The sequence below is a fragment of the Ochotona princeps genome, chromosome 1 (genome assembly GCF_030435755.1).
Source record: "Ochotona princeps isolate mOchPri1 chromosome 1, mOchPri1.hap1, whole genome shotgun sequence".
Classification (NCBI taxonomy): Eukaryota; Metazoa; Chordata; class Mammalia; order Lagomorpha; family Ochotonidae; genus Ochotona; species Ochotona princeps.
Window position 1 is genome coordinate 35,452,693 of NC_080832.1, and position 13,496 is coordinate 35,466,188.

The window sequence follows — 13,496 nt, forward strand, 5'->3', positions numbered from 1 at the left end:
TAGCATTATGGTTTCCAGTTTGGCCCATTTGGCCACAAAGAACTGCATTTTGTTTTTTTTAATAGCTGAGTAGTATTCCATGGAGTAGATGAACCATAGCTTTCTTATCCAATCCTCTGTTGATGGGCACTTTTAGAAGCTATTATTTTTGTAGTTGTATTATAGATTTGGAGCTTGATTTTCATTTGTTGTTCAAAAACGATGCAGGTCATGCTTTTTTTTTGGTCTCAGTTATTTTCAGAAAAGAAAATAATAGCCAACCCTAAGAACTATTGAACTGCCTTCTAATCTTCCTGAACTTCAGATGCTCCCACAAATACGCAGTGTGTTAACAGGTGTAGACAGCACATCAAGAGAGACGGTTAGGCCTTCAGCCTTCTGAGCATGATCACCTTGGAAAGACACAAAAAGACTTTAGGGTTCAGAATTCTTTTAAACAGTTTCATCATCTTCATTTTTCACTTCCACCATTTCCCCCTAAACAGGAGAGTATAGGGACCAACGTTTTTTCCTGTTCTACTCTAATGAGGCTAAGCTGCTGTTCCCATTCTATTTTATAAAACTACCTTTTGCAAGTAGAGACAGAAAAATCCACATCCTACCTATAGCTTCAGACAGTTACTGTGATTTTTGGGGGGGGGGGGGGTGTGCGTGTGTGCAGTAGACCAGAGACTAGGTGTAAAAGCAAGCTCAGATGAACATATGGAGCGAAAAAGCACTTATGAAAAACAAAAAGTATTATTGGGAAAAGTATTGATGTTTGATTTTTTTCATCTTCATCAACTTTGTCAACTTGTGTCTCAATTTCATTTTGCCTTTTTTCCATATAAATATCGAAACCTTATATTCTGTTTCTTGTGTTTGTTTAATCTCCTATGATTCCAGACAAACATATCCCATAGTTGAAGCTGTGTGTGTCTTTAGCAACATAACTTAATCTTCCGAAAAGTAAGACTGATTTGATTTACAAGAATAGGACTTATTGCTGATCATTATGTCTTGCCTCTAATCTTCCACATGAATGTTAAAGAAACCAGTGACATTTTAGGAGATACTGGCAAATGTTTTGTGACTGCTAAGCCTTACAAGGAAACGGAAAGTCCCCTCCTTCATCAGCTCTTCCTGATGAATTTCCCTATCATTTAAAAACTGAGTTAATATCAGCTTACTCTGAAATTTAAATTTAAAAAAAGAAAACACTGTCCTTTTGATTGTTTCTTGTAAGTCTTTATACCTTTCTTAGGAGATGCTCACCCCTACCTGATTGGTGTAATTATAAGGTTGTTCGAGGTAGTTTATACGTAGATGGTGAATTACCTCCTACTCAGCTATTTCTTGCAGGCTCCAGTGCAATGCAATGCCATGATTAATGGCAATTTTCTAGTGGTGGCAGCATCAATTAAGTCCAAGGATCAGTTCCTGACAATTTTTGTCTGTGCTAGAGAAATGTATGCTAAACACTGTCTGGTTATTGATTTTACAGACAGATGGGATCTGGGCCAGCATTGTGGCATACCAAGTTAAGCCTCTGGCTATGACACTAACATCCCACATGGACACTAGTCCAAGTCCTGGCTGCTCCACTTCCATTCTTGCTCCCTGCTAATGCGCCTGGTAAAGCAGCAGAGGACAGCACAAGTGTTTGGACAGCTGTATCCATGTGGGAGACTCAGACTCAACAGAGGCTCCAGCTTAGGAGTGACACATCCACAGCCACTGTGGCCACTTGAGGAGTGTACCAAGGGAGAAGTCCATGCTTCTCTCCCTGTAACACTGCCTTTCCAACAAATAAAAAATTATTTAAAAAATTACAAATCGTTGTATACAAATGTATTTCTTTGTCAGTATAAATCACCAATTGACAAAATGAAAAATTCCCTAGCCAACATAGACATTTCTTATACCACTCATACTTCTGCGAAGAACTAATGTATCGACTTTGTCCCAATTATGACACCCTCGGTAAACCTGGAGCCAGAAGCACAAGGGATTTTGTGCTCACTGGACCTTCAGTCTATCAGAGTTCATTCATTTCCTTTTGAAAATTGCAACAGCCCAGCAGGCACCTCATGGTGGATCTTAACCTCACAAAATTCTTTCATTTCTTTTGTATTTACCCTGTAGCCTTTCAATAAGATAAAAACTCAATTATTTCCTTGAATTGCTTTGGTGACATCTAAATCTTCTTACCACATTGGCTCATTCTTAATTGCAACACATTCAAAATCCATTACTCCAGGGCTAAGCAGAAGAATGGCTCCATCTCTTACTGATCCTGTTCTGAAGTGTTACTAAATCTGTTCATACAGCTAATTGTATGTTGAAATGCTTATGTTTCTCTCTGTCTATCTTGTTTCTTCACAGAGCTACAGGCAACCAGCTGCTTTCATCGTCACACAATATCCTCTGCCAAACACTGTGAAAGACTTCTGGAGATTAGTGTATGATTATGGCTGTACCTCCATTGTGATGTTAAATGAAGTCGACTTGTCCCAGGTCAATAGCTATGAGTTGCTTTTGTATTCTTGTACACAACCAAATAAAGTAATAATAAATGGGTAAAATCTGCTTTGTAGTACAATGATTACAAAAAATAATGTCCGTTTTCTTTCTCTCTTTTTTTTTTAATATTCATCATCATCTAGGGCTGCCCTCAGTACTGGCCGGAGGAAGGAATGCTGCGATACGGCCCTATCCAAGTGGAATGTATGTCTTGTTCAATGGATTGTGATGTTATCAACCGGATTTTTAGGATATGCAACTTAACAAGAGTAAGTCCTTTGAGGGTCTTTCTAAATGAGTTGATCCAGAACTGGGAAACTGTAGCTATGATGGAATAATTTCCCATTCGGACAATAGGGAGAATGGAATTCATGAGCATTGCCTACTCCATCACAAGACTTGTAATAATTACCTTACGCCTGTACGACAAAAGTGCATTCCAAATGTTGCACCCTAGGTTTTCTGCTAGAAATGCTGCATGCTAGTTTTTTTGGTCAGTTACTAAATGAACATAATTCCATCTGGAAACTTGCTCAATCAAGTTTAATTATCTGAACCTGGCCCCTGAACATATGTAGAGTTATTACAAGAATGCTTTTCTTGATATTGATATCTAACAGAACAGTCCCATGTCTGAGAAATGAGTACATCAAATAAGGACACAGATGAGTACAGATCCACCATTGCAGGAGGAGTCCGCATCACTATTGCAAGTCCTTGTGTGAGAGAGAAATCCCTTCCTTAGGAAGTGGAAAGTCACAGGCAACACTAACTCTCCTCTGATGCCCAACTTCATCTTTCTAAACATCCCCACTTCTAGTCTGCCAGATCTACAGCGAGGGAGGTGCTGCTGCTACCTTCCCCCGGGAGCGAAATGAACAACTTGGTCCCTCGGGAACCTTCCTTTCCCTGGCTCTTCATGTGTTTTGTACTGAAATGATTCATCTTTTGGCTTGTCTCTCGTTCAAAAGTAATCAAACACTAATAAAAGCTGTTGCAGTTATATAACCAGATAGCAAGTGGAATCTGAAAAGAGCACATTAATAACTTCCATGGTAATACATATCTTTTAAAGGGAAAGACGACTGAATTTTTTAAAAGCACCAGCTCTCTGTATGTGTATTGCTTTGAATAACAGTTAGGGATTGTCATGTTTCTGTGTTTCACCATTCAGAATGGTGAAATGCAAGCCTAATAATTATGTGTATCACTATGAGCAAGGAATAAAGTGATATCCAACGCTGCTGTTCATTTCAGTGTAGAGAAGAAGAATAACTTCAGCCACATCGTAATATCCATGCATAGCTTAGATGTTAAGTAGAATCTCATTATGTCTGCACATCTGTTACATTATGGTTCCACTATTATTTTAACTGAGAAACCATTGCTGCCGAACCAAGACTTGTCTGCAAATTGAGCTGTTTACATGAAAATTATTCTGGGAACCGAAGTCTGTGCTCATGTTTTTCCAGCATATTTATATATTCCTTGATTACTTGGTTTTTCTTCCTTTGCATGTGGTGATTCTGATCCTCACTAGTGCATTTGTTCTTTTTTATCCAGTTTAAATATAATTATTTGTTATCATTGATTTTATGAATTACTTACTTTATAGCAATGAGAAGCTCATGATTGTACTAAGTAGGGCCCATGCCCTAACCGATGTGATTATAATGCGGCACTGTCGGTCCGATGCCTGTGGCATGACTTGTCCATGTGTTTCCGCATATTTTCATTTGAAGGTTTGAGATTTCAGTTCATTGTTTCAGCAGTGCTACTGTTTGAAAAGCTTTATGCAAGTATCTAATGATAACAGAGTTTGGAGAACCAAGAGAGTTTGCTTTTCCTTAGCAAATTTATATTGCATCTGGAAAGCAAACAGTAACCAATCAGAGGTAAAATCACCAGTGGCAACTATGATCTGTTTTGTAGAGAAAATGTACAGAATATACAGTGCTTAACTGGGCCAACTGCCATAACTGGCTGATCAAAGGAGACTTGTTGGTATTTAAGCCAAGATTTGAAGAAACATTACTTGATATTCTTTCCCACAAGAACGTCCAAGACAAACTCACCACAAGTTGGTCACTCTTTCTGGGACTAAAAAGCCTAGGCAAGAAAATCCAAAGCCAAAAGAATAGTACATATAAATTCTGCAAGGCAGGAAATGATTTGAAAAATGAATTTATAAAAAGGCCACTATGTCTAAAGCCTTGAATGGTCTGTGAAACTAAAAGTAAGTTTAAGGAAGAAATGGAGTCATATTTAATAAGGATGTTTATGTCATAGAAGTGATTTGGGTTTTTACTAAGATTATTGGAAGCCATGAAAGCAAGGCATTGACAAGATCACACTTGCATTTGAAAATAATCATAATGCCTGTAATAAGAAAGGATTGGAAGGAGACCCTTGCTTATCCAGGAAATCAAGAAGATTACTTATCATGATCTGTGATTAAAAGTACAGTGATATCAATAAAGAGAACGAGATGAACTTGATTTATGTAGGAAGTATAATCTTAAGAACTAAAAAGATGGCTTCTGTTTTTCTTCCTGCTGTGACTGTTTCTTATGCACAAGGACCCTTCAGAAGGCTCACAGAAAAATGGAATTAGAAGATAAGTTTATATTAGTATAAAAGTTTTGAAATCATACATGGTTCTTCAAGATACGCATTTCATACAAGCTGAAATCCCTTGTGCAAGTATAAGACAACATCAGCTGGAATCAGTCCAGTGTTAAGTCTCTTTTCTATTATAAATGCTGTGCATCTTTTACCTGTAAGTAAAAAATTGCTATCACAACTTATTTTCACGGAAGTGCTTTTGCCTCTACAGCCCCAGGAAGGCTATCTGATGGTACAGCAGTTTCAGTATCTAGGCTGGGCTTCTCATCGGGAAGTGCCTGGCTCCAAACGCTCGTTTTTGAAACTGATACTACAGGTGGAAAAATGGCAAGAGGAATGTGAGGAAGGGGAAGGTCGGACGATCATCCACTGCCTGTGAGTCCAGCAACCAGGGCCAGCCACACACATGGCCCGGGTGCTCATTTTGTGATCAGCCTTTGCATTTTCTGTGTTAAAGCAATTCTAACTCACACCACAGAGAGCTCTTCGAGCTACTGCTTTAAAACAGTCTTTCTGGCTCATGATGTTACACTTAGTTATCACCTTAGTTTTAGTTTTATCACCTTAGTCTTTCTATGTTTAGAAATATTGGTTACTAGGTCATTTTGACATGGTTTAAATTCTTTGAGACATTACCCTGTACAAATGATTGACACAGCTTGCACATGCATGAAAATCTATGCATCAGCAACAGTCTGTGTCTGTTGCATATTCCTAAGGGTGAGCTCCTGAGCTAACCTTAGCCTCAACCTGCCCTTCTGCACTCACCCAAAGTAAAATGAAGATGCAAGTCGGAAAATTGAGAGGACAGTATTTTCTTTTCCCAGATATACAGTTTGATGTTTCTCATGGGCTGTCAAAACTGCTAACTACAATGACTTTCTTTTGTTTGCTTTTAGAAATGGTGGCGGGCGAAGTGGAATGTTCTGTGCCATAGGCATTGTTGTTGAAATGGTGAAACGGCAAAATGTTGTTGATGTTTTCCATGCAGTGAAAACACTGAGGAATAGCAAGCCAAACATGGTGGAAGCCCCGGTAAGTAAAGGAGTCTGACTTAGAAGGGATCTTAGAGATTGGGCAGTCACCTACGTAGTTACTGATTTGACGTGGTACACACAAGGAATCAGACGTGACAAGTGAGTCATCTTGGGGACTTTCCTACCTAATTGATAGTTCGCTAAGTATGTTCCTCTGCTGACACAAACTTCATTACACATGACAGAAGCAGCTAATGACAGAGAAAAAATATTTCCATTTAATTTAGGAACTGCATATTTTTCCCTTTTATAGCCAATAACTATCTTCTACACTAAACTTTGTTGAATGCTTCTAATGTAATAATAAATCCTGCTGCATAGGCTGTAACCTTGTTTTTTCTTTCTTCTTCTTTATATTCGTTATTTTTATTTCTTAAAACATACTGATTTAACTGGTAGAACTTTCATCTGAAGGATCTGTTTCTCAAAATTTGGTTATTAGGCATCTTTTGGGGTTTTTTTGGCATCTGATATTTTAAGAATGCAATTGAACTTTTTTCAGGTATTACCCATTAGTCTCATTTCTAATCAAATTATGAATTATTAGATTATCATGTTGGCATTCATTGTTACCCACTCTAGAACATAATTCTTATTATGTCAGTTGAGCTTTCAGGGCTGGTAAAATCAGAAGGCCTCTTATACCGCAAGGCCAATTAAGGGTGTGTGAGAGAGAGAGAGTTCACTTGGAGGGAGCTGGAAGCTATGAGAAGCCGTAGAGTTTTTTTATACTCACTAAAAAGTAAACCAGAGAAACCAAGGCATCATTGCTCTTGCCCAAATGTGTCAAGATTATCAGATAACTGCAATGAGAAATTCAGTAAACCTTTGAGGTAGTTTTACCGCTTCCTGCTCATGGATTGCTCACAGCAGGGTGCTTTGCTTCTTTACTGTTTCACTTTTACAAGTGGTAGCAGACTTCTCCCCTTTATACAATGCCTCAGTCTCCCTCTGGTCCATTTCTTCCCTCGAGGTTTTTACTGCTGTCTGGACAAGCAGATATTTGATTTTGATTGGGGAGTTTAGCAAAAAGAGGGAGAAAGGTGGAGAGATTTTTGAGGTAGAACTCTCAGATCCACTTGCAAAATGGATGGGTGATGGTAATATCGTTAATGTACAAAGAATGTCTTGATAGAAACTCAGCCTCCCAGCCCGGCACAATCGATCAGTCGCTAAATCTTCACCTCGCGTGTGCTCGGATCCCATATGGGAACCGCTTCGAGTCCCGGCTGCTCCAGTTCTCTTCCAGCTCCCAGCTTGTGGCTTGGGAAGGAGGAGGGGATCGCCCAAAGCCTCAGGATCCTGCTCCTGTGTGGGAGACCCCAAAGAATCTCCTGGCTCCTGGCTCCTGGCTTCTGGCTCCTGGCTCTGGATCGCCTCGACTCCAGCCATTGCAGCCACTTGGAGAGTGAATCAGCAGGCAAAACATCTTTCTCTCCATCTTTCCTTCTCTGTAAATCTACCCTTCCAACAGAAATAAGTAAATCTTTAAAAGAAAAAAAACTATGTCTTCTCTCTCAGATCAAAATGTAAAATCATTAGCGGACTCATTTCTGGTAACTTGGACTCCAAATTTAACTCCAAAGTTAATTCTGGTTATCCACTCACAAAACAAACAAAAAACCCTTAATACCCTCCATTTTAGAGCTTTGCAAATCCTTACATATTTTTCTTTACATTCCTATCACACTAATTGTTACTAAAAACCCACTTCATCAGAGTTGATCATGAGTTCTGTGTGCTATGCGGTTGAGCTATCAAGTTGGTGAGGAAATTCAGACAATAAAAATCGCTAGAGACTGCTTGAGATAACTGTTTCCAGCACTTTTTGATTCTTCAAGTACACTTGCCCCAGGGAGAGGCTAATTTAAAGCATATTTACTTGGTAATTCAGATAGGAATGATAAGACTTCTGATGGAAGCTTTTATTGCAGGGGTTCTTAATTTTTGATAGTTTACAATAGAATTTTAAATTGTAAAAGACAGTTTTAAATGAAAGGATTTTGAAATTTTTGAGTAAATCTTAAATGCAAGGAAAAATGTTAACTTATGTTTATTTTATCCTTATATAACAGTGAAAATAGAGTTAATCTATTAATCAAATAATCCAGATGTCACACTTTTATGTAGTGCTAGAATATATGTTAAATAACATGGGAAAAGACTCAAAATCATGTTTTTACAGTGAAATGATTATAATGCTACATACATGCAGTCATGTTAAAGTAATTTATCTCAAGCATACATTTAGAGAACGGACGCAAATTTGACAGCATTTTCACAGCAATTGATGTTGATGATAGAATTGTATTCTGATTCTTGATATTTTTCGGTGATGATCAGATATTACTGCTATAATCTGATTTAAAATGCAAATATAAGATGTCCAAGAGAAGATACAGGGAAAATCAAATAGCTTTTTGACATTAAGCTCCTTTTCCTCAAACTGGCATTAGTAGACTCAGGTGTAAAATATGTGTGTCCAGACATTAATCGTGCAAATAGAAAAACAGATAGGAGTCCCTAGTGTAAGTGGATCATCGAGCCTCGTTCACTAGCTGTTGTTCTCTTCCAGTCTTTCCTGAGCTTGACTCACTGGCTTTCTTCTCACACCTTTCAGGAGCAGTACCGTTTCTGCTATGATGTGGCTCTGGAGTATCTGGAATCATCTTAGTTGCCTGAGACTCTGAGGCACATTGAAGCGAGGAGCCGCATTGTCTGTGGAGCTAGCAGCTGTTGCACCTGTTACACCTGTGCAGAAAGATGTTGATGTGGGGGGTGGGAGACTTTTACATTTGAGAGGTGAAAGTATTTTTCTTATGAAATTGTGTATCTTCATGGAAAAAAAGGACTTGATGAATTTCTCTTACTGTATTAAAGCATCAGCATTTCGTGCCACATAGATTCTATTTAATCAGAAGCATTTTCAGGTGAGATCTTACAAGTATTTGTACAGTGAATCTTCAGCTTTCTCTCTCCTGATTACAGTAGAGCAGCCATCACATGTTGCATGAATGGATACTTCCTATGTGGCATAGTTGTCCTTTTTTAAAAAAAAGTAAAAGCTATTGAATCTTAAAAGGAAGAACAGAAAAACTGCAAATTCATAGTAAAGGTCATTTTTATACGTTTCAGGTGTAGCAGATCTCTATATAAATATATAAATATATATAACTGGCTTATTTTCTTTTCATGTGCAATGATGGCTAGATCATTTAAAGTTCTTTTTAGAAAATAACATAAGCCAAAGACTCAAGTGTAAATATTGTCTATATGGAGAAAGCACATTATATTTATTGGTTACTGAGATTCCTTTTTTTGATGGCTAAAATACTACCACCACACAATCACTTTTTTTTTTTCTGAAGAAAGCCTTTTCTTTAGCTAAAATCAATTGTAAACGATTTTGTAGCTTATTTTTTGTATGTTCCAGTGTAAGTAGAGGATAATCTTTCTATTCACAAATGAGGAAGCAATGTTCTTTATAGTGGTTTCTCTTGTGTACATGCTCGTGAATTAAATCATTATGTACAACCTCTTGGCAAGTGGGTCTTTGAATATAGGACCAAATTAAAACATTTTGTTGAAAAACATACAATTTTTCACGATTTCATGAGGCCACTACTGATTTTGGTGATCGCATATGACAAATGCACACATTGAAAGGCCTTGCTGATGACTTGCGCAAATTAGAAAATATCCTTTAAACATCATTGAAACTTTAAAGGAATTGAGCCTTTCAGCTTGTGGCCCGGCACTGGTCAAGAAATCAAAGTCACAACATTTATGCTTTCAGGGTCAAATTTTAGCAAACTGTCAAACAGTCAGGTGATTGAATGTTTCTTGTGATGTTTACATGCACAGGCTTTTGGGTCTGACCCAAGTAAGTGTGTAGAAATCAATGTCAGACTCCTGTTCCGTGCATTGCCAGGGGACTCTCAAATGAACCTTGCTTGATGTGGTCTTGCTCACATGCTCCCTGTAGCTGCTCCTTCACATCATTAGCTTGCAGTCTGTTATTGACTAAAGCATCCTGGTGTCCTCTTTCTAGATTGCCAGTTCATGACATGGTGCTTATAAGGATTTAATTAAAGCAAGAGTGAAATAAAGTTTTTATAATTGCAACGATTCTTATTTGTGCCTCATTTTTCCTTCTTAGTTTTCACACCTTTCCTGATAATCTATTCTTAAATTGGCAAAAGTAAACCAAAAAATTCTAGTACAAGCAAAACTAAGACCAGGCCTCAGCTTTTATTTTTATTCTCCAAATGAACTGCCAAGAAGTCCAGGTGATTGGAGAGGAAACGACAGCCAGGGAATTGACATCATTTTCAGCTTTCTTTCTTTTCTTTTTTTTTTTTTTTTTACTTTTGCGTTTCTAAATTTCTGCTACTATCCAGTTGTGTAATACACATTTTCTTCTTACTTTTAACAAACCTGATAGTATTGATCATACCTATTTTACAGTTGGTGGAAGTGATGCTGTTATAAAAGTGAATGATTTTTCAAGAAATTCAAATCTGAGTCTAAGTAAGAAGTGCCCTCTTTTCCACCAGACATACTGCTTGCTTGTTTTAAAAAAGGGGGCAAAAGTACTGACATTTATTCCTTATTAATTGATTTTCTTAGAAACCATTATCATTATGGACATCTTCAAACTATCTTTTGATATATCTATCATTATAACATTTGTGAAAATTTTCATTACTGAAAATTCAGATACAGCAATATTCTCTTTTCCTGGGAAGACTGATTTCCTTTCAAACTTGAAGACATTTACAAATAGGCAAGTAACCATAGATCATCACTTGAAGACATTTACAAATAGGCAAGTAACCATAGATCATCACTTGAACAGAATGCCAGCAACTGGAAAATGTGTACAGAAAAGTTTATTTTGCTTCATAGTTCTGTGGGGAGCTTGTCCATGACCACCTGCTCAGCCTCTGGTTAGGGTTTCAGGGAGTTTTATATCTCACCTGGAGATGGAAAGTTCAAGGAGGCACATGCAAAAAGAAATGAAAGGCCAGGCTACTTCACTCAAAAAGCTTCATTAGACACTGCTAAATACTAAGCAGGAGAGCAATAACCGTAGCTCATTTGGCAATACAAAGTAGTCTAATTTAATTGACCATCCCCTCTGAGATTTGCTAAAATTTTACAGAGCAATAGCAATTGTATACTTATATTTAATTTGCATGACCTTAGACAAACATCAGTAATATGTCATAAATTCTGATATAATGTGTAATATCTACCCTATAAAATAATCCAAAACACAGAAGTTCACAGCAGAACTGATGCCATTTTTTCGTTGTCATTTTTAATAAATAACTATTTGATATAGGGCCAATATGCTGTTTTATTCCATATTTTACTTTGGCAAAATAGGAGATAGCTGGCTTAACCTCATCAATATGTTCACCTACAGAGAAATATTACTTCTGAACATTTGGCACAGCTTAGGAAGGCTTAATATAAGAGTAATGCTGAGTTCTTTGCAATTGTGTTCTATTCAAGTGGTCTGTAACCTTAAAATATTATCTCTAAAAATAAAAGCAAAACACTGTCTTGAGATCCATTTTAAGTAAGCCATAAGTGGCTTCTAGAATGTAAATTGTCCAAAGATCAATGGACATGTGGTGGATGTGTAACACTTCTCAACTTCAGCTGCCTCCACAGTGAATTGAAATGCTGACCTGGAAGATAACAAACACCTGAGAGACACCATTTTTGTCAGATCCCAGAAGAAATCAAAGGAGAGATTTCCAAACCATTGAAGCAAACATGAGGTCCCTAGAGAATATCTGAAAGCTCTTTATAATGTGAAAAATCTTCCCAGGGAAAGGGAGAAGTTTTATGAGAGATGTTAACCCTCATGATGAACTTGCCAGTTACTGGAAATTTCTCTTCACCTTTGAAATCTCACACAGATAACTTAGGGCTGATTTATTCTAATGCAGTTGTATTAGTCTCAACACTGTCTTATTATTTTGATTTTCCTAACTTAGGTTCAAAGACAGCAGTGACACTCAAATACAACCTCTGAAATCTATTGAGATATAATTTTGGAGAATAAGAATTCCTAAATTAACTCACCAGAAGCTCATTTCTTCAATGAAAAAAATGTACAGGTAGCAAATATATATTTAAAATATGCTGCATGGCCCTAAAAACAAAACAGTAAGTGGAGAAAACACGGTTGTTCGGACATCTACTTGCGATTTCTTTAGAAGATAACAGTATCACTATATGTATAGACCAGCCAGCACCGTGCAGAAAGGAAACAGACCCATGCAAGTTAAAGAGCGGTCGGTTGCTCAAGTTGTACTAGTGCAGCAAACATTCTCAGCTTGTACATTTTCTAATATTAATGTTTTTAATCTCTCAAGTAAATAATGATGCCTTCCATTTGCATTAGAACACATGTTTCTCTTGGTCCATCTGGTGTTTTCTCACTTACGATTGCAAAGTAGATGCTAGGCATTCTGTCATCGTCAACTCTATTGTAAGTACAACCGCCTGATGATGAGAATTGGCAGCCGCTGTTTGACACGGGGACCTGGGAGATAATGCTGGAAGCCTGGGTCCTGGTCAATTTTTGAAAACTTCCACCAATGCATTTAAAACAAAAACAAACAAAGAGGTGAGGGAGTGGTGCAGTGCCACAGCCACGCACACACTGGAGTGTCTGGGATTGTGTCCCGTCTTTGCTTCCAGTCCAGCTTGTGCGAGAATGCCTGGGAAAGACAGACGATGGCTCCAGTATTTGGGTATCTGCCACCCATGTGGGAGACCCAGATGGAGCTCCTGGCTTCACCCAGCCCCGACTTTTGTAAACATTTGGTGAGTGAACCTGCAGATAAAAGATCTTTCTGTTCTTCACTCTGTCACTTTGCTTTGAAATACATACTTTTTAAAATGAGGATAAAAGGCGTTAAAAAAAATTGGCTAACTCTGTGCTTAGGAAAACACAAATGATGCTACTTTGGTGTAGTTGTATAAAAACTAGAAACTCCCAGTTTGTGACTTCCATTATAGAATGGTTTACTTTGTTGTTTCCATATATTAAAAATTCTTTCAAAGAAATTTAAGTTTTAATTGTCTTTAAATAGCTATCTTACCTTAATATTGAGCTTTTTTTCCTATGTGCCTTAATTTCCCTCCTTGAGGTAGGGGGTTTTAAAAACATGTGTACCTGAATCTCAACTCCTAAAATTAAAAAAAAAAAAATTTCAGTGTTCCTTGTACCTGGATTAATTCTACAAAACATTGTGTTCTGAAAATGGTTCATACATTTCAGCTTGAAGGCATCCCCCCCCAAAATGACTA

General features: G+C 37.6%; 1 protein-coding gene across 3 annotated transcripts in view; it reads left to right on the forward strand.

The window, feature by feature from the left end:
* PTPRK (protein tyrosine phosphatase receptor type K) overlaps nt 1-10,290 on the forward strand; it is a 543,822-nt gene extending 533,532 nt beyond the window's left edge. For all 3 annotated transcript variants that reach the window (XM_058676903.1, XM_058676779.1, XM_058676746.1), the window contains 5 exons: nt 2,365-2,496; nt 2,646-2,771; nt 5,339-5,502; nt 6,027-6,162; nt 8,785-10,290. In XM_058676903.1, coding sequence (XP_058532886.1) covers nt 2,365-2,496; nt 2,646-2,771; nt 5,339-5,502; nt 6,027-6,162; nt 8,785-8,838 — 612 coding nt within the window. In that variant the 3' untranslated portion in view covers nt 8,839-10,290. The remainder of the gene's footprint in view (nt 1-2,364; nt 2,497-2,645; nt 2,772-5,338; nt 5,503-6,026; nt 6,163-8,784) is intronic.
* Nucleotides 10,291-13,496: the final 3,206 nt, after the last annotated feature.